This window comes from Phyllostomus discolor, chromosome 1 (assembly GCF_004126475.2).
Source record: "Phyllostomus discolor isolate MPI-MPIP mPhyDis1 chromosome 1, mPhyDis1.pri.v3, whole genome shotgun sequence".
Lineage (NCBI taxonomy): Eukaryota > Metazoa > Chordata > Mammalia > Chiroptera > Phyllostomidae > Phyllostomus > Phyllostomus discolor.
Window position 1 is genome coordinate 97,961,608 of NC_040903.2, and position 24,727 is coordinate 97,986,334.

At 34.2% G+C, this 24,727-nt stretch overlaps 1 protein-coding gene across 3 annotated transcripts in view; it reads right to left on the reverse strand.

Annotated features, from left to right (window-relative positions):
- CCSER1 (coiled-coil serine rich protein 1) overlaps positions 1–24,727 on the reverse strand; it is a 1,267,039-nt gene that overhangs the window by 754,029 nt on the left and 488,283 nt on the right. For all 3 annotated transcript variants that reach the window (XM_028507411.2, XM_036026429.1, XM_036026432.1), the window contains exon 7: positions 18,954–19,031. In XM_028507411.2, the coding sequence (XP_028363212.1) occupies positions 18,954–19,031 (78 nt within the window). The remainder of the gene's footprint in view (positions 1–18,953; positions 19,032–24,727) is intronic.

Below are 24,727 nucleotides of genomic sequence, written 5' to 3' on the forward strand. Positions count from 1 at the left end.
GCCAACCTCATAGAAGAGTTCGTTGGAGAGACCCACAGGATCCTACAATGTACACAAACCCACCCACAAGTGAATCAGCATCAGAAGGACTCACTTTGCTTGGGGGAAGCCGCAGAAGTGACTGAACTTCAGCAGAGAGCAAAGCAAGCGGCATTGTTCCCTCTCGGACCCCTCCCCCACATACAGTGTAACAACCGAGCTACTAGGTTGCCCTGCCCTGGTGAATACCTAAGGTTCTGACCTTCACTACATAATAGGCACGTCAAGACAAAAAAAATGGCCTAAACGAAAAAAACAGATCAAAGCTCCAGAAAAAAATATAACTAAGCAACAAAGAGATAGCCAGTCTATCAGATGCACAGTTCAAAGCACTGGTGATCAGGGACTCACAGAATTGGTTGAATTTGGGCACAAATTAGATGAAAAAAGGAAGGCTACACTAAGTGAAATAAAGGAAAATGTACAGGGAACCGATAGTGATGGGAAGGAAACTGGGACTCAAATCAGTGGAGTGGACCAGAAGGAAGAAAGAAACAACCAAACAGAAAAGAAGGAAGAAACAAGAATTCAAAAAAATGAGGAGAGACTTAGGAACCTCCAGGACATCTTTAAATGTTCCAACATCTGAATTATAGGGGTACCAGAAGGAGAAGAGGAAGAGCAACAAGTGGAAAAGTTATTTGAACAAATAATGAAGAAAAACTTCCCCAATCTGGCAAAGGAAATAGTCTTCCAGGAAGCCCAGGAAGCTCAGAGAGTCCCAAAGAAGTTGGACCCAAGGAGGAACACACCAAGGCACATCATCATTACATCTTGGGTAATGACCCAAGATTAAAATGAAGGAGAGAATCCTAGAAGCAGCAAGAGATAAGGAGGCAGTTACCTACAAAGGAGTTACCATCAGACCACCAGGTGATTTCTCAAAAGAGACCTTACAGGCAAGAAGGGGCTGGAAAGAAGTATTCCAAGTCATGAAAGGCAAGGACCTACATCCAAGATTGTTCAATCTGGCAAAGCTTTCATTTATAATGGAAGGGCAGATAAAGTGCTTCTCAGATAAGGTCAAGTAAAGGAGTTCATCATCACCAAGCCCTTATTTTATGAAATGTTAAAGGGACTTATCTAAGAAAAAGAAGATAAAAACATGTACAGTAAAGTGACAGGAAACTCACAATTATTAATAACCACACCTAAAACAAAAACAAAACCAAAAGCAAACTAAGCAAACAACTAGAACAGGAACAGAATGACAGAAATGTAGATTACATGGAGGGTTAGCAACAGGGGGGTGGGAGGAGGAGAGAAGGGGAAAAGGTATAGAGAATAAGTAGAATAGATGGTAGGTAGAAAATAGGAGGAGGGTAAGAATAGTATAGGAAATGTAGAAGCTAAAGAACTTGTAAGTATGACACATGGACATGAACTAAAGGTGGGATGTGGGAGGGAGAGGGTGTGCAGGGTAGAGGGGATGAAGGGGGGAAAATGGGGTAACTGTAATAGCACAATCAATAAAATATATTTAAAATAGCCCTGGTTGGTGTGGTTCACGGGATTGAGCACTGGCCTGTGAACCGAAAGGCTGCCGGTTAGGTTACTGGTCAGGGCACATGCCTGTGTTGCGGGCCAGGTCCCTAGTTGTTCAAGAGGCAGCCAATCAATGTTTCTCTTCCTCTGTCTCCCCATCCCTTCTTCTCTCTCTAAAGATAAATAAATAAAATATTTAAAAAGAAAAAAGATAAAATACATTTAAAATAATAAAATGAATTTCAAAAAAGAAAAAAATGTGCTAATGGCATCAAACTAAAAAGTTTGTCATTTTAATCCAAATTTAACTAGTATTTAGTGATTATTATGTAGAATGCAGTGCTAGATAGGATATAGGAAATTACAGAGAGTGCACAATCTCTGTAATTATGCACTCTCTGTAATATACAGACATGGAGTGCATAATGAAGATATGAAAAAGTAAACATATGCCAATAATTACAATAACTAGGATAAGTTCTGTAAGAAACTCAGACATGTATTTGAAATCAATTGTTACCTCTTCCTGTTAATAGAAATCATGATAATGTGCTCTTCCATGATACTGAATCAGCCAGTCAATACACCCTTTGAGTGGTCATAAGAGGTACTCTGATCTAGTGCTTGTCTCCATCCAGTGAACACCAGTCACACTGAATTAGACAGACAATTGTGTGTATAAATCAAGGTCCAACCTGTAGTACAGCAGAGTAGTTTAAAGTATGGGTTTAGAAATCAGTTTTGCTTTGCCAATTATTAAAGGTATATTGGAAATATTTTTAAAAAAACCTCTAGTCTCAGTTTCTTCTTATAGAATATGGGGATTAAAAATGCCTAGCCAAATCAATGAAAGACTCAGGAGTCTTTTTCCTGAGAAAAAATATATGTAAAACACCTTACAATCTGTCTAGCACATGGAAGTGCTCAAGAAATTAAAGATGCTTCTATTAGTTACTTTTTAGATAAATCACGGGTTTGAAGAGGCTTTGTGGGTGAGCATGAGCAACATTCTGAACAGATAAATTCTGAGCAAACATTTGGAACATGGCCCATATTAGAATTTTGAATGTGTTTATAACTTAATGTCTTAAAACAATTTTTGTTTAATACATTTTAAATTAAAAATACTGGGTTATCTTCCTCTTATATTTTAAAATCTAAAATATATACATAGATGTAAATTATTGCGTTTTTATTCAGAAAGAGGCACACACAGCTCAAAATTAATTTTATGATAATAAAAACATAAACTTCAATTTAAAAATCAGATTACTCAAATTGAATATATTGCCTATATAAAGATGCCAACAAATAAGAACATTTAAGAATACAACTCATAACTCAATAGTTCAATAAGAAAAATTCAAATACTTTAACAACTATTTAATATATTAACTACCATTAATCATTGTGTGTGTGTATAGGTCTATATATGCACATATACATATAAATGAAGTGGAATATTATTCAACCATAAAAATGGAATGAAGTCTTCACACTGAAAACTACATGGATGGATCATGAGGGTATCATGCTAAGTGAAATAAGTTGGAGAAAGACCAATACCATATCATCTGAAAACAAACAATCTACAACACCACCACCACCACCACCAAGCTTAAAGATACAGAAAACATACAAGTAGTTGCCAGAGGCAGTGTTGGGAGGGGTGGTGAAATAGGTGAAGGAGGTAAAAATTTTTTAAAAATATGTATTCAATGTCAAATGAAGAAATGTGTTTGGGATGACTATGTACATATTGTCTTCACCATCTTGTCTCACAATTCTCAGACAACCTTATTCTCCAAAATTATTAATACCACAAACCAAACACCCACCACTAATTCTCAAATTCTCTCTCTCACAGAAACAACAACAACAACAACAACAACAAAACCCCCACAACAACAACTGCATATTAAACCTTAAAACCCCATATCCCCATTCTTTTTTCCTCTATTGCCCTCAGTATCTGGCACTGTAGCCTATTCCTTCCGGGCAAGAATCTCTCCCAGCATGGTTGGCTGATTTTCCAAGGAATTCTGTACAATACCATATGCCCTATAATAAAATCCCTGCTGTTTGAACTAGCTAAAACAAATTATATTCTCTGCATTATGAAAACTGATCAATATTTCAGGTGGATTTCATTCCTGAATTGCAACAGTGGCTCAGAATTATTAGGTCTATTGATAATAAAAAACACAGAACCTTAGTACAATTAGTATAGCAATAGATGCCAATCCATCTAAAGAATGGATGGATGATTTCTTATATATGTTCTTTTCTTTTACCCACCTCTTGTCTTTTTTGTTTTTTATCCTCTTTATCTCTTCCTCTGTGTCTTTTTCCCCATTCCTAAGTTACATAAAACCAATGGACAGTTGGAATCATGCTTAAAATAAAACACTGTAGAATTTCTTACATACAACAGTTAAAAGCCATGATCTTTAAAATTTTAAACACCTGAGTTGGAGTTCCAGCAGGGCCATTCCAGCTGACCCCTAGTCAGGTTCTCAGCTGCTCTAAGCTTCAATGCCCTTATCTGTAAAGCCAGACAGCGATCTTGTGTCCTGAGGACTAATACTCTAAAGAAGTAGCTTTAAGGGTTTCCAATTTGGAAAAATCATTCTGCATCTAAAACCTCCAGCATTTGGCTATGGGGATCTCAGGAAAGGTAACATTTATATATCCCAATCGATGACTGGCAGGAATGCAGTTGCCTCTTAGATATTGGTTGTCAAATAAATACCAGCTACAGCAAATGACAAACAAGGGCCATTGAATACTAAATTTCCTAGCACCCACTTAGTCTCATAACATATCATTTGCACCTAGGATTGGTCCAGCTATGCTTAGAGCTGCAGGAAGAAACAAACAAACAAACAAACAAACAGGATAAGCTACAGAAAATTTGGTTGGCTGGATACTACTTATACAGTTTGGCAGACTTTGTTATATTTTTCCATCTTATAAATGTCTAATTTCATAAAATTACTATTCTGATTTTAGTCATTTAGGTCTTAAGTGAAATTTTTTCACCATTAACTCATTCAATAATTGAATCATTCATTTATCATTAGTGTACTGTATATTTTATCCTAATAGGCACTGAAATAGAAGACAGGTAATAAAATACAATATCTGCATTTATTAATATCTCCCTTGGTTGGCAAACATAAATAAACAATTTATGATATAATTAATAGTTCTATATTAGAAGTTGGACAAATGCATTGTGGCAACTTTTAGGAGTTCCCAGAGTGAGAGGCATTAAATTGGGCATGAAGTGGGGTTTAGAAGTTGGCCAGACACAGAAGATAGCAAAGCGCTGTATAGGAAATATCATGTGTAATCCAGCACAATGGACATTCCTTTCTCTGTGTCAGTGTGACAGCCACTTAATAATTAGAGAAAAGGGGGTAACATGCATTTTAATTATTTAAATAGTCAGCTCAACATTTATGAATAGAAAGATTCCTTGCCAGGAATAAGACCCAGCTCATATTATATATGAGATGTGACTGTAATGGTGAAAATAATGTCCCTCCTTTCCTCCAACATGTCCTGGCAAAGGGAAATTATGGCTGCAGATGAAATTAAGGTAACTAATCACCTTACTTTAAAATAAAAACATTCCCCTGGATTATCTGGGGGACTCAATGAAGTCCTAAGAGTCCTTAAATGTCAAAAGGAAAGGCAGCAGAGTGGGAAGCACAGCAATGCAGCAGGAGAAACACTTGATGGGCAATTGAGGATTTTGAAAATGAAAGGAAGCAATGGGCCAAGAAATGCAGGCAACCTTTAAACACTCAATAGAGCAATTAGGTGGATTATCCCCTAGGGCATCCAGGAAAGAAAATCAGCTGTGCCCACACTTCAGTGCAGGGAGACTCAATTCTGCCTGGACTGTAAGATACTAATTGTGAATCATTTTAAGTCACTGAGTTTGTAGTAATTTGTTACAGGAGCAATGTGAAACTAACACCAGCTATGTGTTTTTTAAAGATATAATGATTAGATAAATATAAAAGTACATGAAAGCCTAGATCATCTGTAACCTCTATTATTTTAATACAAATGTAGGAATTTTTCACCTTACTGGGGCATATACAGATATAAGCAATTAATAATAGTGGATGAAATATAAAAATTCTTTATAGTTCTTATATTTTATATTTGATTAGTACCATTTGATATTCTAGGAATTGTCAAACTTCAAATAAAGTTCAGAATTCATTTTGTGGAAATCGAGCTCAAAAAGAATCATAAAATGTCTTCATTTTTGCATCTTAGTGTTTGTTTAACTTGCTATGGTCTGAATATTTGTGTCCCCACAAACTTCCTATGTTGACATCCCAACAGGCCAAGGTGATAGAATTAGGAGATGGGGCCTTTTGGAGGTGATTAGTTTCTTGAGACCAGAGCCCTCAGGAATAGGCTTAGTGCCTTTATAAATGAGGCCCCAGAGAGCTCCTTTGCCTCTTATACCATATGAGGTCACAGTGAAAAGACAAAAAAAAAAAAAAGGGCAGTACCCCCTGCCTAGGCAGTCTAAGTTATTTTTTTTTTATTTTCAAAATTTTATTTATTTATTTGTAGAGAGAGGGGATGTGAAGGAGAAAAAGAGAGAGAAACATCAATGTATAGTTGCCTCTCATGCATCCCCTACTGGGGACCTGGACTACAAACCAGGCATGCGCCCTTACTGGAAATCAAACTGGTGACACTTTGCTTCGCAGGGTGGCACTAAGTCCACTGAGCCACATCAGTCAGGGTGGTAGTTTAAATTCTTTATAAAGCAAGTAATATCCTTCACACCAAACAACTTCTTCCTTATCATACGGATAACACATGACTGAATATTTATAATTCCTAGATGAGCATGGCCTAGCTTGTGACCTGAGATCACTTCTCTCATAGCTCAGATCTCAGGAGTTTTCCTTTTTTTCAAACCCATCTTTGCACTTTTAAAGTACGTTGCATTTTACCAGGTCAAGTTCCAATACAACCTGCATTATAATTTTCTGTAGCTTTCTATAGTCAGAATAAAATATTTCTGCCCTAGCACCTTTGCATATATAGTGGGACCTCAAAAAATGTTTGTTAATTGTTTGAATGATTTGCCACAGTAACAGAAATATTTAAAAATGACAATAGTAAGACAATATTACCAAGTGACTAAGTCTCATAGGAAATAGCAGGAAAGAGAAGGAAACGGCTATGTTAACAAGAAGACAGACCACTGTCAGCTTTACTCCTGCATGCACTAGTACTAGAAATTGAGACCAAATGTCTTTAATGTGGCGCAGCGGCTGGCATGGCTCCATTTTTCTACTGGCTCCGTTGCCAAAGGTTCTATTCCCTGGCAAAGACATTAAAGGGAGGAAAGTGAGTTTAATTCATCCACCATTAATTATGCTTGAACAATTCTTCTCAGTTTTTTAAAAATTTTCAGGCTCAAACACTGCTGCCAAAGTCTTTTGTGTTAAGCAGGGCCGAAGTACTCTAAATGAACCTTTATTCTTAATAAGAAATATATGCAATAAAAATCTAATACAACAGGCTTAGCCAACAGCTCCAACGTTTGTTACATCCTCATGGCTTCCTGTGAGGTTCACTAGAGTAAGAGAGATTCCCTATACAAAAGCACATGTCCAGGTACAGACATGAGCTGACTGCTGATAACATAATACAAAAACTTAAAGGAGAAAAAGAATTTCTGTAGCTGAGACTCTGAAATCAACAGTTACTCAGAATATTCAAATTACATCTATCTTCACAATTATTGCAATTAGGCTGTTGATTATATTCTGATACATCCATCTGGAAATTGTTTACCTTCAGGTTTCTGTGTGATGGATCAGCCACCATCTAAGAAGGTAAAAGTTTGTTTCTGCAAAAATGCATTGCACTTTTTGTTATCTCTTTTGGAATGCATTTTAAAGTGATGCTCCAGGTTTCCCTACACTATTAACAATATCCTTACTATACATAAGAATGCATAGACTTCTGTACACAGAATTTTCCAGTTTTTCATAATAATTAGCCAACTTTTATTTGGTGTCATCAATATGCCAGTTTTGTCTAGCAGGGTTATTGTAAATAGAATCCCTGCCCAGTTATTGATGTGTAGTCTGAAAACTGCAGTGACAAAATGCAAATGTTTTATGCAAAAAATTCAAAACAGAGTATTTGCTTATTTTACTCATTTTATTGCATTTATCACTGTGGCCATTTAATGCCTCCACATTGTATAATTAAAACAATGGATGCCCGATAACATTTTGATTTAATAATCTTCAACTTTACGTTAAAAATTATTAGATTTTTAAAATTACTAAGGATAATATAACCATTTCTAAATTATTTGCTATACTGCAGAATTAACTTTATTTAATTCCATATACTATATATAGATATTTATATATGTGTATATATGTATAATTTATTTAGGTGACATTGGTTAAAAAACTATATTGGTTTGAGACATTCAATTCTATAAAACATCATCTGTATATTGTATTGTGTGTTGATCAGGGAAAGTGTTTTTTTGTCACCACTTATCCCTCTTTTACTCTTCTACTTGCCTTACCACCCTTTCCCCTCTGTAATCACCATAGGATCTGTTTCTATTTTGTTTGTTTGTTTATTATGTTCATTAGATTCCATTATTGCCAGGGCATACTGGTAAGATTTGACTTCTAGAATTCATTTATTATTTAAGTAGAGAATTGCAAGGTAGAACAGACAGAAGTCATGACCGGAGAAACTCAATTTATGCTGAATCCACTTTTGATAGCTACTCATATTCACAGTCAGTCTCCAATGGGCATGCTAAAAATGAATCATATTCTTCAAACTTTATCTTGATTGCTAATTTCTTATTTAAAAAATGTTACAGTATATTTCATACTTAGAGGTAAACTCCAAAGTAATGCTAGAGATTATATTAAAAGCCAAAGAATGAATGTGTATGATCTAGAGAATATATGGAATGGTACCACTGAGAGAAGGTATAAACACTGGATATGCAATACACGAGATCAGTTGTTTAGATTGCCATCGAGGATGTTGTTTTCTCCAATGCAGTGTTAATCCCAAGGCAGTTCCAATATCTCAGTCTGCTTAGATGTTAAAAGAGATCTTGTCGATATTCATGTGCACAGCAATGACTGCCACGTCTGTGATGATCTCGTATCAGGGTTTTCTAGCACTTGGTACTAGCGAGGGTTAAGGAACAGAGCACCAGCCAACTATACACATGTTGACTTCAATTGTTTTCAGATAAAATTGTCCTGACATCTTGTTGGCAGACAAAACAAATGCTTCAGGGGAAGCCACTCTACTTTGAAGTGGGTCCTCGAACCAAGGTTGATGTCGTAATGACTCAGTCTCTGTGAAATCCATATTTTGCCAAGAAACACATAAAGTTGTTTTATTTGCCAAATTTTCAAGGGTTTTGTTGGCTTTTGGACTTGGATAGCAGTACATCAACACCCTGACTTTTATATACAGATGTATTCAGAATGACGTTCCCATGTTCTGTACCTGAATTTTATTTTCCTGTGTTCTGTATTTGTATTCTAAATCCAAGCTTTTCCTACAAAATGCTCACTTTTGCCATTTATGGAATACAATCTATATCTATGTCACTTGTAGTTATCTAGGGCTCTGTTAAACTCAATAGTATGGAAATTGGATCTTTGAATTTAATTTTCTGAGATTATTTTTAACAATGCTCAGTAAATCTTGTCCACTGAATATGTCAAAGGGATTCTTTGATTAGAGTATATAACTCAATACTCTGGAAGCATATTAAAACAAGGCTTTTTACAAGGAAAGTTTTATATGTATCCCTTGGAGAACTCAAAAAAGTCAGGTTCTCCTGAGGTATCAACCTATGCAAAGGTAAGTTAACCCAGCAGATTTAAAATTAAGGAAGAAAGTGAATGTGTGAGCTGAAGATGGATGCATTAATGTCGACAAGTTTTGTGCCTTGCACAAGCCTCCCAAAATCATTTGGACAGCATGTGAGAATGACCTGGACAGCAACCTGAAGCTTGTAAGCAACAGACATATATTTGCTTATTTTTTTCATTAAAATTCTTTCCCTGAGGTATGAGAGATATTGTGTATCTTTAACACAAATTAAACAAGATGTGTTTTGGCTTTAAATTATGTAAAATAATTTTATTTATTCTATCATTATAAAACATTATCATTCTTCTTACTATGTGAACATTCATCAAACATCAGTAATGCTATCTGCAAAAATCAAATAATAGATATAATGTTCATTCAAAAGTTATCTTGACTGAACCAAAAACAGAAAAATGTTAACATCAAATGACAGTATAAAAATGTAATACAAATAATATTGTTTGGTAGTTATTTCAATTTGAATTTACTCTCAACAATAATAAAACATTGGTAAAATATTTTTAAAGCCATAACTCTTTTTTACTATCAACCACAAAATTTTAAGGACTGTAAGTTAGTTCAAATATGGTGCCATTTAATGAAAATTAAAATAACATTGGAATATACTCAAATGAGTATACTGGCTAATAAATGTAAACATTTAAGGAAATCACTTATTTTCTTCTACATTTCCTCAAACCCAAACTCCTCACACCTGTCTGAAAATTCAATAGCACTGAAAACTGTATTAATAAAAGAATATCATATAGCAATATGTTAGATTAAAAACTGCTGCAAATCCTTGTCATTCCTCATCAAGAGAGGCAACTTATTTTATCTCCCATTGAATCAAGGCACATCTTACCTACAGAAACAAGATACATAGTAGTCTGGAGTCTATCTTTTTAGGATGAATTGTATCTCCTCCAAAATTCATTGAAATGCCAATTCCCAGTACCCCAGAATATAACCACATTTGAAGACAAGATCTTCAAAATGTAAGTTGAGGACACTTCAGGGAGCCCCAATGTAATATGACTGGTGTCCTTATAAGAGGAGGAAGAAATACCAGGAATGTGCGTGCACAGAGAAAAACCCACAAGAGAACAGTGAGAAAAATATCTGCAAGCCAAGAAGAGAGTTTCACCAGAAACCAACCTTTCCAGCACCTTGACTTCGGACTTGTGTCCTTCAGGTCTGTGAGAAAAGACATTTTTGTTCTTTAAACCACCTAACCTGTATTCTTTTGTTAGGGCAGGCCTAGCAAACTAATCCATTATCCTTAGGTCTGTGTACAAGGTTGGCCATTGGCTGGCTTCTGAGATCTTGACTGGTAAACAGTGTTCTATACTCATATCAAAATCTCCATGAAGGTTAAGAGTGGCTCACTTTCCCAAAACCATATGTACAAACATTATTTATGCTCCACACCTGACTTCTTTCTAGCAACCTGGAATCTCTGCATGTTCTAGGCTCAGGGCTCCTATATGACAAGTACCCAATAAAATCTTTGGGTGTTGAATTTCTAATGGGCTTCACTGGGTAGAAACATCACATACATTGCTGGAAGAAAAGTGTGTGTGCTCTGTAAGGCTGCCAGCTGAGTTCTGTGAGTCCTTCTAACAAATCTCTGAACATAGGGGTAGTTGTGGGCAACCATCAACATACCGTGTAACAGCTTAACCAACATAGAAGAATGTGGAGGGAAAGTTGTCTACTTCTGTGTCTCATCCATGGTTAGCCTGGTAGCTTCCACTTTCTCTTCTCTTGGAACATTCACTCTGGGTGATGCCAGAGGCCATGTAACAATTCTAGCCAATCTAAAACCACAACACCGTGAAAAACCTTAAGCTAGTCCACAAGAATCCTATTAAATGTCTACTTCACTTGCTCCTTCAGATAAGGACATTCTCAGCCTGCATCTTACTGAACCCACTTGAAGGGTGCACTCAGTTGAAGCCTCAACTAAGAACAGTCCAAATAAACTCAGTCAATATAAAGAATCATAAACAACAATAAGAAGTTATTGTTTTAGACTGGCAAGCTTTAAAATGGTTTATTAGACAGCAATGGATAATGGAAATATTTTTATTTTTAAGTCTTCAAAAATAAATCGCTTTAAATATGCATTCATAGATAAGAGATCCCTCTTAAAATTCATTCCTACTAGGGAAACATAATGATGGCACTTTGTATTTATTGTTATTATCATATAAATCAATCCCTTAAATATAAAACCATAGTATGATTTTATATTCTAAATTCATCAGCTATCCCTTGGAGAATTTTTTTTTGCCTGCTTATTTCTTCCACTAAGCACTAAAGAGTCATGTTCCAATCTCATAATTATTATTTATATAACTCAACATAAAATTATAAGTTAAATCTAGCTTTATGTGTATTCATCAGTTATCTGGGAGAGAAAACAGATGACCAAATCTGTATTCCTTGTTAGCCCTAGTAAAACTGACATCTGCCACCTCAAATTCAGTCCCTCTGCCTCACTACTACTAAAAAAAATAAACCAAACTAACAAAAAAATAGGAGTTCTTTAATTTCTACATCATGATATCTATTTATTTGAAACATCAGAAAGATAGCAAAAGAGGTAAAAATAAAATATAGAGAATGTTAGAATTAGGAATAATCTTTGATATTGCTTATATTTTTGATATCACTCATGCAACCCATTAATAAATTATGTGGACTCACATTCAGAATGTGTCTAAAATCCTGCCAATGTTTACCTCTCAATTTTCACTACTCCAGTTTAAGCTTCCAAAATTTCTCACCTACAGGAGCCTCGGCTTCCTTCTTCTAACATGTCTGCTTGTGCCTATATCTACACAGATGTCAGAGAAATCAGAGGTTTTTTTTTTTAAGTCTGACTATGTCATTCTTTTCCTCAAAACACTTGAATGGTTTCCTATCTCTTAGGATCCTCTTATAAAGTAGGATCCTGAGTGTTTCCAATGGCCTAAAAGGCCCTTTGTGGTCTGTTTCTCTCTGACCTTCTCTCTTATTACTTGCCTCCCCCTCCATTTTCTCAGCTGCAGCCAAAATGACACTCTTGACTATTGTAAAAAGGCCCAGTGCTCTCTTGCTTGTAGGTTTCTCAGTTCTTGCTCTCAGGCCTCTTCCCACAGACAGATGTGTGGCTTTCTCCCTTTCTTCATTATGCTCTCTCCTAAACTATCCCCCAATCCAAGCGGCCATCCTTGATCATCCTTTTTGAAACAGCAGCAGACTTCAGTTAATTTCTGTCCTCCAGATCCTGTTTCATTTTTCATGATAACATTTATTATCCCTACTTGATGTGTTGTATGTTTGTGTATTTGCTGCCTTTTTCTCTTCACTAGAACCCAAATACCAAGAAAGCAGGAATTTAGTCTGTACAGCTTATATTGAAGCACCAGTGTCTAGAATATTATCACACACATGGTAGGTATTCAATGAATTGGTTTATTAACAAATAGACGGCCTAGTCAAAAAATAGCTAAAAGTCCAAAACAGAAGAGTTGGGGACCTTTCTGTGACATAAAAATGTTTTTAATAATAAGAGAGACCACTACATTCATGAAAAGTGATAATAATAAATATACAAAAAGCCTAAATCTATGCAGGATATGCAGCAGATGGCGTTGTGGAGGCCATGCCAGTACCGGACTCCTCTCTCCTGGTGGCTCCAAGTGTGCTCCTTCCCGCTGTGTTGTTAGGCAAAGTAAACTGATGTTTTAGCAAATAAAGAGAAAACTGTCAACACTGCCCTGTTCATAATGTGGTTTTCCCCAGCATCCAATATGACTGAATGATGTTCCTTTAGTAGAACTCACATTCAGGGGGTTACCAGGTTAACTCATGGCGGGAGGCTTGGGAAATTAAAGAAAAATGTGCCATACTATATTTCTGATAAGAAGATACTATATGTCCTTATGGTAACAGAAACAATGATCTATTTCTCTTTTTTTCCACAAAAAATTTCACTATATTTACTGCTTTTCCCTTAAGACAAACTTATTATGTTTACTTTTTCTCCCTCATAATTAGTGAACTTTTCCATTAATTATATTTTATAAGAGGAATCAGATATATGAGCTTATCTGAATACTCAAGTGTATAAAATAAGTAGCATGGCTTCCAGGAATGAATATTAAACACTATTTTTCACCAAAGTAAAGAATTGATGTTTAAAATGCATTTCTGGTCTTACATTTGGAAATAAAGGATGAGGGGTTGAGTGAAAATATTTCTGCTTCATGTTATTTATAACATCTAGAACTTTCTCATCTTAAACATAGAGGTATTTCTTTCTAAAAATAATAGTTAACACATATACTGCATACTATACATTGTACTCTAAGCATTTCTGTTCCTTAACTTGTTTAACCCCATAAGAGCCTAATGAAGAAATGCGTGTCAGTGTTCCCTTTCACAGGTAGTGAAATCCGGATGTAAGGCCTCAAGGTTGCCCAGCTAAAAATGGCTGAATGCGGATTTGTTTCCAGGCAGTTTCCTAACCAGGCTACGTTGTTTCTAATGTTCCCAACTCTGTTTTCCATTTTCTTAAAAATAAATATTGTTCTTAAAGTAGAGATAAAAGGCCACTTTAGAAACTATAGAAAAAAAAAACCTTTAAAGTGTTATGATTGATTGTTGTACATTTTCTGTTTTTTTCTATATAGTAAATATTTCATACCATTGAGCGCAAACTGTGTGTGTTACTACATGTTACCAAGTCAAGTGGAGTTACTGTCATTTCTCCCCCTAACATTCCAATGTTTCATGACAGGATGTATTTTTCGACACATTATTATTTCTCTATTTCCACCTCCTGTCCCTTGCTTAAACAAGTGACTCTGTGCTTCTTAAAGTGAGATTTGTATCAGGACAGAAGACTCTTTAGATACTTCAGACAATTCCTTTCCTTAATTCTATTTCTAAAAAGTACATTGAGATGATTTTTCCAGACCCTGGCTTATTAAAGGAGAGAGGAATAATATCTGAGGAAACATTGAAGAGTGAGAGTTTTTCTAGTCCAGAGTAAATGATGATTTCTGGGGATGAGGAAAAGTAGTCAAGAGAACTTCAGATTGTATGAAGAGACCCAGTGAGAGGCCAGCACCACTCTGCGACTGCTTCTGGGAAAGAGTCTAGACCTCCCATTGGGTGGCTGCATTGGGTATTCTAAGCACTAGATACACAAACTCATTAGACAGTCTGGGAATTCAAATATCACAGAGAAGCAGCAGTCAATGAATGGACCAAGAAAGGTAATGAGTTATTTTTGTTTACTTTTAGACTTTGAAGATTGGTGAATAGAAAATATACTTCTATTGCCTTTGTATACTTTTGAAGCAAAGTCTAAAGAGAAATAGAGTTAAATTTGTTTCTATCTTGTTGAATTTCTCACAGGACAAGGATAAAAGGGTAACAGAGAAAAATACCTTTTTTAAAAGACATATCTAATGAGAGAAAAGATTTTTGGAGAAAAAGAACAAAATCTAGCAGCCATGTTTCACTGGAGCATAAATAAATTGGAAAATATGTCATAAAAGTGGCTAGCAAAAAGAACATGGCCAAAATAGCATGCATTGTTATAGAGGGATCCGGAATGATGAGCCAGGTTTGGCTTCAAAAGTGCTAGTTCCAAGGATGGATTGAAACTGTCAATATACAAATAAATTAATAGAGCGATGCCACTAAAGAGCAGTAAAATTTGATGCCCCCAAGGCATCTTTGACATGGAGTGTCTGACTGAGCCAGGCATGGGGAGCGAGGAGGTAGGCAATTAGATGGTTAAGAGAAATCAGGGGGAATGCCAGAGAGAAAATGAAGAATATAGTAAAATGGGAAAACTAAATTTAGCAATGTCAACTTGGTTCACTGTTATTTTACAGAAAAACATAAAAATTGCAATTAACAGTTAAGCAGTTGTATTCTCTTTTTTTCAAATCAAAGCCTTAGACAAATGATTGTGAACTTTTATTATTCTATTATGTTTATTTGGTAATGTATTATTCGCACCCAGGCAAAATTAGCTATCCCTTGGCCCTTCCATAATGATGTAGTGGCATACCACAGACCAGTTGTGTATACAGATTAGGTAATGCTAAATACTGTGTTTAAAAAAAAGAGGTTAGCTCTGTTGGTTGAGTGTAGTCCTGCAAAGTGAAACGTCACCCATTTGATTCCGGGTCAGGGCACATGCCTGGGTTGCAGGCAGGGTCTCTGGTTGGGGTGCATGCAAGAGGCAACTGATCAATGTTTCTCTTGTACACTGATGTTTCTCTCCCTTTCTCCTTCTTTTCCCCTCTCTCTAAAAATAAATAAATATAATCTTGAAAAAATAGAGGTTATTCATTTGCCTTCTGTCTCTAAAAGGATGTCCATGACAATAGTCTGCACAAATATATGAAACTGGAATCCTAGAAACTTCTCAGCACCAAGAGTGTGACTAGGAAATCTGTGAGATTATTACTTGCAGTAAAATGTAGAAACTCATGTATTATAAGTCTTCTTCTCTGAAAGGATATACTCAACAGCTTCTGTGGCCCAACACAAGCACAGCAGGGAGTGGTGACAACTGTGGTAAAGTGGCATTCACATGCCCAGCCCTACTCACTTTTGGTCACTCAATTCTACCTGAAAGAGGGGCACACAGTTCCAAGCAATTGTTTAAGACTGGATAGATATTTGCAGAAAACATCCTCATTTTTGAAAGACTAGCTAAGTGATACAAAACACTACAGCAATAGGTTCTAAATGGTAAGTGAAAGCTTAAGAAGTTTAATAGGAGGTTAAATGCTTTGTGGAGAAAACAGAGAAGTAAATATACGGGGCCTGAACTATCTTTCAGTGAGGATCTTGCTTTGTTTAAAAATTAACTTGAAGAATGTTAATAGTGTTGAAAAATACTGCCTTATTGTGGAAAAGAAGCATTTGGTCCCAAACAAGACTGAATTGCCTTGCTTCACCTACCTGTCTGGACTCTTTGGGAGATTCTCTCCAGGATACTACCTAGTTTTTGTCTCCATTTAATTTAATAGATCCTACTGTGGTACTATTGGCCTAATGATTGCCAATTTCTCATCTAACATTCAAGTCAAGAATAAAGATAGATATATTAGCGGGAAGGTAATTAGTAATTATTAGGATATATATGTGTGTATAAATGGATATATATGTGTGTATATATACACATACACACACATATATCTTATTTGAAATATTATGGTTAAAATCAGTTTAATCTGAATGCCATTCTACAGATGATAATTAAAGAAAAGCATTCATTTTGAAAAAAACACTTTAAAGCATTTTCCTCCAACTATTGCATGACTACTTCCAAAAAGATCAAGAAAAAGAATGGAATACATTTCTTTTAGTAACTTAATTACATCTCAGGAGAAAAGAAAGATCAATTCCCTTAATCAACCATCAAAGCTCATCTTTCAGTGGCCTTATTAGAACAGATGGTTACGGAGGGCACTGCTGGCATCACTGTCCTAGAAAAGGAAGCTGAGGGCTTAAAGAGGGTCAGTTTTATATTAATTTGAAAGACCATGCCCTATTCATGGGGAATGAAACAAAACTATTTTTAGTCACATATAATTTTAAACAGAGTTTTAGATGTGAATAAATGATAATATCAGGATTTTTCCTGCTATGGCTATAAGACAACCTTTGTCTTTTATGAGTTAAACAGTTTTCAACATATTTTTACAATTATAATTCACTATAATGCTAAGGTGTATCTCAAAAGAGTTGATATATATTTTGTGTTTTCATAAAAGTAAATATTCAATTATCCATTTACATAATAACAATTTATAATATAAAAATTAAAGAAGCAAATGGAGTTTTATTTTATAATTTTGAACTTTACTTTTAAATACTAATGAGATTTTTTATATATGATAAAATTTTTTGAAAAAATATAAATATCATTCCTTTTACAAAGCAGCAAATTGAGAGGTACTACAACTATATTGGCTATCAAAAGCCAATACTACATATCACAAGCACTTGGAAGTTTTAATTAATGATAAAATCCCTTACACGCATTAATATAGAAACATTATTGATCTCTTAGAACCAACAGGAGAAACTAATTAAAATAGTTATGTTTAAATTAGCTTTATGTCAGCTCATATTAGTCTATATCTCACCTTTTATTTTACCTCTGTTAAAAAATACATTAAGTTTCAAGAAGTGTAGGCATTGTCAATATGTTAAAAAGAGAAAATGGCTTCTGATAATGTTTTGAAAATCCAATTAAAACTTCTGTAAATTTTGTTCCATACACCATAAGATGAAAATAAGTAACACTAAGCTATGAATCATTAATATTTCTCCTTTTGTTGTACATAAAGTAATATTTCTCAATAAATAATATAATTAGAATACTATTCAGTATTTCACAATTTTATTATATAAAATAAGCTTTTAATAATTATTATTATCATTAAGCAAGAAAGTATGCAGAATTAAAAACTAAGATACAGAATGGAATTAATAGGCTTCTATTATATTCACTTTAACAACACAGCAAATATTCACACCAGCCACTGTACTAGGTATAAGCAGTGTGAAGTTGAGTAAGACATAGTCTTCATACAAGAAGGAAAAAAAAAAACAATTTAATAGTAATTACAAAAATCATTAAGGTTATAATGAACCCCAAAACTCACATTTCCCTGTCTTTAAAGCAAACTAAATGTAAATTATTGCACTAAGTGTATCATCCCAACTTTCCAAGTTTTTCTTCACATCCTCATGATCTTAAGGAGTGCCTTTGTTTATAATAGTTCTAATGAAATCCAAATATCCCTGGCACAAATATAAAGTAGATGATCTATAAGTTTTAGCATAAAGAGAAAAATCTAATCTTAAATAAAAACAAAAACAAAAACAAAAACAAAAACATGACTATATGTTTGTAATGTGTAAAGACTCCCAAACTGAAGAATTCTACTAATCATGCTACTTACTTATGTGCATATTTAATTAAATACTTAAAAATATAATGTTTTAGAGGAATAGTTCTATATTTCAATTCTTAAGTTTGATTATTACTTTGTAAAGATTAGATAATTATGATGTAGAGTCATCAATAAAATTTTAACCAGCTAATAAGGGCTGAACATTCATTTTAAGTTCACTGCTTAAAATTCATATGGATAAAAAATTTGAAACTTAAAATTCATGTGACATCAAACTATTACAGTGAAATCACTATATTTTACATGCCAAGCAAACAAAGTGTACCATACAGTATTTATTTCTATTCCAAACCTTTACCATTATTTAGCAACTAGAATGACAATAAAACAAAACAAACCAAATATTTTAACATTTGATATAAAATTATTACAGATTAAAGCAGTTCACTTTATCACCTATGCATAAAACTTCTCTTTTACTATATTTGTTAACTATTTTACTAATATTTATTAACTATCCTAAAACATTATAAATAATTGATTTTGTTTGTCTGTATCTTTTACCTTGAACGGCAATGGCTCTTCCGCAAGAGGACTAACAGGAAGTGAAGCGGTGCTGCTCGCCGGGCTCATATCTGCACTCTGCAAGGAAAACAAATTGGAATGAAGCGACATTTTTTGGAGCTACTTTTATTACTCCTAATTTAGAATATGATCCTTAGTATTGAAATAAAAAATATGGATGTAGGAAAATTCAAATTATTTTTACATAGTGAATCACTTGGAAATAAGAAGTTATCTGAGATATTACTCAAATTATCACCCTGTAGATTGCAAATACATTTTATTAAATACAGTGATCTTCTTTTGTGTTAGAGTAGTATTTAGTATTATAGTTTCTTACTGCATTGTTTACCTTTTCTTTAAAAATAATGCTATATCTGTAATGATTCACCTCTTGCTATTTCCATGTCTTTCAAACTGATTTTTCAAACAGGAATTAATAGTTTTTCTTTCTTTTATGGTGAGCTAAATTATTGTACTCTGTTTTTATTCATTATAAAAAGTATGTCTGCTATTACTACACCACTGTAAAATGAAATATTAAGTTACTAAGATTGTCATATTCATAGAACCTGACATTTTATAACCTTTTTTTACCATATTCTTCTAAATAATCATTTTAAGGACAAAAGGTTTACACAAATATAATAGCATTATTGGAAAGCTGCTAATGCCGTTCTTTTAGTCCTTTGAAAATGTAGTCACTTAAAACTTCTTAAAGAAGAGGATGGCTTGAAAAAAGAAGCTTGTCATTGTTTTTTCCTTAAAGCAAGAAAAGGATTTTCATAATAGGTAGCAACATAGGTTATTTTACTACATACTTAGCTTATTTTCTCAGAGGAATTTTCTATTTAAGTGGATAAGCAAAATGACATTGAACATAATTCACACCTACATTTTCAGCTTATTTTCCAGATGTAGATGCACATAAATACAAGAGATTTTGCAGTAAAGACTAAAACAAAAGTAAGAATTAACCCTGATGGAGATAAGGGAACAAGTTGACAAGCCTGGCTGACTTCAGTTCCAACAAAAGAACAAATTCAAAGGAGGGATGCTGCAACTTCTACAAATGCTTAGACTCTCTATTCAAAACTTATTTTCCTTTTTATTCATTGATGTGTACAATAAACTGGACACATTGAAAATATCAATTAAAGTGAGATTACTTCTGACTGTTTAGTCGAGAAACAATGGTGACTATATGAATCAAGACACTCAACATAATTTTTATATAACATGAACCTACTTTAGAAATTGACATGAGAATATACATTAAGTTCTAAATATCTAAACATCTAAAGGGAGAGGTGAGGAAAAAATTGAACCAGAATTTATGACAAGAAGCTGGAAAATACATGCATCAGATAACTGAGGTGAGTTATTAACTTTAATTTCTAAATGTATTCAGAGCTTTTTGGCCATTTATTTTTTTATCAAACAGGAAATATTCTGAATTGCTGTTTCCATTTTATCACATGGTGTAATGGAGAAACAAAGATTTTCTCTCATATATATGTATGAGAAACACACACACACACACAGATATATATGAGGTATACACACGAGAGTGGTATCCATCACCCCACGATGTTCCCTTATTCAACAGGCAACACTGAACACTATATGCTGTATCACTGTAAGTTAGTTTTGCCTTCCTTTTATTTCACATAAACAGAAATGTACAAGTTATTTTGGGTCCAGCTTCTTTTGCTCAGCAAAATGATTTTGAGATTCGTCCTATCCTGAAGCATTTTGCTGTGCCAGAAAGTGAGGAAGTGCTCAAAAGATAAAAGGATAAAACATGCCAAAGAGATAAAGGAGTAAATTTGAAAGAGTTCTCAATTGCAAAAGATGAAACACTTTGAGCAACAAAATAAATAACATAGTATCAGAGTATACTGAAAGTATAAAACAAAAAAAGTCATGAATTCATACTTAAATATGTGACCAAATAAATAAATAATTGGGAAAAAGATATAAATCTCTCTTACAGAGCATTCCAAATAATTTATGTAGGCACTCCCCATCTTCAGGAAATGAGGCTTCATATCCTACCCCCACCCCTAGGCTGTGTTTACTGACCGATTTCCAAAGAGTAGTGTATGGAAAGGAGGGAGAGGTAACTCCTCTGTGGAGAAACCCTGACAGCACGACCGCAACAAATGATCATACAAATAGCATGATATAGTGTGGTGTGAAGGGTAATTCCCTCCTGTGGTCTTCCTACAAAAAATCAATTAACTCAGTCTAATCATTAGAAAAATATTGGACAAACCCAAATTAGAATGTTTTTGAAAAAAATTGACCAAAGCCAAATTCATAAAAAACGCAGGAAATCTGAAAAATATGAGATTATATTTCTAAGGTAACATGGTGACTAAATATAATGTGTAATCTTGGATAAAATCCTGGAATAACAAAAAGGACATTAGGGGAGATTGGTGACATCAAAATAAGTTGCTGAGTTTAGTTCATACCCATGTACCAATACTGGGCCTTAGTTGTGACAAACTTCCTCTGCTGAGATAGGATGGTCACAACAGAGGAAGCTGGGTGACGGGTGTACAAGAGTCCTCTGTATTATCTCAGCAACTTTTCTATAAATCTGAAACTTTTAAATATCATAAAAAGACTATTTTAAAATACTCTTCATAGCAATATCACCAGCTTTTTTTTTTAGGATTATAATACATGGCTGTCATTTTACTGATAGCTTCTACGCTTTCATCAGGGCTTTTGTAACTTCCACAAAATAAACTTTGACAGACCATTTTATTGAGGTACATAACCTCTCTACCAAAGAATTTTTAATCTTCTATGAAGATCTTATGGAAAAGCTGATGCTAATTTCTTTTTTTGCATGCCTTTATGTTCCACTTAGGAATGTTGAAGAAAGCTTCAGCCATATAAAGTGATGTATATCTGGGTACTCTTAAGGTGGTTGGTAAAGTGAGTTTCCATCATTAATATTAACTGAATGCCATAACTCTCCAGCACAGATCCATTCATTATACCTCCCCTGAAAGCACAACTAATGGATCTGTCCTATGGGATTAAAATTTATTTATAAGGATTTCTTGAAGTGAAACATGATCAATTGAGTTCACATCTGTTGAGTACATAGATTTGAGTGTAAGTAAAATATTTTAATTTTTTTAAACATTAGGGTAAATTTTATAAAGTAAGTTTCTAGGTATAATAAAATGGTCACCTAAATGTATTAACTCTAATTTGAACATGAATTCTTATAGGTCTAAAATTATATAAAAATATACCACATGTTAATAGTATTTGCTTTTTTAATAATCAATGGTGTTACTATTGATAAAGTACTTAGGATAACTAAATTTCTATAGTTAAACGGGCTACTTTTCTTGAAAATGTTTCCTTCAAATGTGTCAATTTTTTGTGAAAACTTATTCATTTATTCATTCAGCCATTCAATAACTCTGAATATACATTAGGCTTCCATGTCCATAGGTGTTTTCTCATGATTCATCCCACTTGTAAGACACGATTGTCCCAGGAAATCAGTAACAAAGGGAATTCAGAACATCTAATCACGGTACAAGAAGACATTCCTTATGTATTAGTGGGTGGGCTGTTGAGCAGAATCTGTGTCCTTCATAAGGTATGTCTTACAGAAGACAATAAGCCGAAAGCCCCAGGCTTCTGCAATCCAGAATGCTGACCACTGAATGTCAGCCCACCTCCATGAGGAACCTGTTAGCCATGGGGAAGCTGATTTCACTCATTCCATTCCTCAAGTGGTATATGTTTCATGCTTCCTTGTTCATTGTTTTGGCAGTAAAGTAAAATTGGAGTAACGGTAAACAGTTCAATATCTAAATCAGGATGAGCTCTTTGTACTAGTCAAACTCAACAACCTTACTGGTTTATGTCACATCTTTTATCAGTTCTGTTTTCTCTAAATGAAAATTTCGAGAAACATATTTCATTATAATATGTTCTTATATTTGGTATCTGCTGCTTTGCTTTTCTGGTATCTAATTCCTTTCACCACTAACAAAATTTGAATTTTCCTTTGGGAAATGATTTCTCCTAAACTCTCAATCCACTTGTGTTGAGTAGTGCTGACCCAACATCCTTGAATAGGTGTGGGCATGTAGCAAAGTCCCAGATCTCCTTTCCTATAGGACACAAAAAGGAGCTAGACATTTCTAGCTAGACATTCCTAAAGGACACAGGAGCTAGATCATTTAAATGAAGTTCAAATATGGGAACTGTGTTGGAATTTTGAGAAAGAGATGCTCTCATGCAGCTAATGTTGCTAAGGTCAAAGAATATGTTTTTATCTGATTTGCCAGATGTAACCAAGTACACGGACCATCCCTAGGAAAAAAATCCAACACAGAGCCAATCAAGAAATGGAGAAAATGTTTGAGTCCTAAGTACATATTTGACATCCTGGTAATTGAGCTCTATATATGGTCAAATAATTTTTACGAAACAGTGTGCCTGAGATTTAAGCATCCTCTGATATAGGAATAAGCCCTATAGTTGGGAAATTGCAAGTTACAGAAACTAAAATTTGAAATTGCCTGACACAAGCAGAGTAGAGAGCCAGAATAGTAGAGAGCTGCTACTACACAGCAGAAGTGTCACTGCTTCTAAGCTGTGATGTTACCAATATTTATAATAGCAAAATAATTTACAGAATTATTTTTAAAATTTTGGGGGATTCAGTTATATACTTCTGCATTTGGAACTCCATGTTTTGGTTCAAAAGATACCTGATTATAAGAATGTATTTACTTATTTTTTACAATTTAGTATGTATTTTAAAATTTACTTTTGACTAGTTAACACACTCACAGTTTTACAGGGAAATCATTTCCCTTCTATTCCTAGTCCCCAGACATCTGAAAGGCCTCTAATTTTATCAATTTATTGTATGACCTTCCATAGATATTGTATGTACTCATATATAATAGAAACACATACACAGATATATACATATATAATAATTTATTCTTTTCTTTTGTATATAAAAGATAACATATTATACACACAGTTCCCATATTTGAACTTCATTTAAATGATCTGGCTCCTGTGCCTTTTTGTGTCCAATAGGAAAGGGGATCCGGGACTTTGCTGCATGCCCACACCTATTCAAGGATGTTGGGTCAGCACTACTCAACACAAATGGATTGAGAGTTTAGGAGAAATCATTCCCCAAAGGAAAATTCAAATTTTGTTAGTGGTAAAATGGATTAGATACTGGAAAGGCAGAGCAGCAGATGTCAAATTACCATGTATTTACATATAATGAGTTTCTTCATTCTTTTATATTGCTTTATAGTATCCCACTTTATGTCTGAGTTATAATATAGTTAATCTGTGTTGCAGTTCTGTTCTTTAGCTTCTACAAACAAAGCTGAAATAAATAATCTTACATTATATGCATGTTTATCTACAAAACAATATGTTAGAGTTGGAATTACTGGGCTAAAGATATATTCAATTGTGATTTTGAGTGCTTTTATCAAAATGTCCTGCATGGAAGTTTTATTTATACACCCACCTAAGGCTTAAAAGTAAATATTTTCCCACAGCCTCATGTATTCTCTACTTCAAAATGCCTTTAGTGCAGATCCACAAGATAAACAAAAGCTCTTTTTGAAGTTTACCTTCCTAAGATCACAGAGGTTTTAAAAATGATGTCTTTTCAAAATTTCTTTTGTATGATTTCAATAATCTAAGATAGTTGAAAGAAACAATATCCCTGGCTCAGTGTTCAGTTAGTTTTG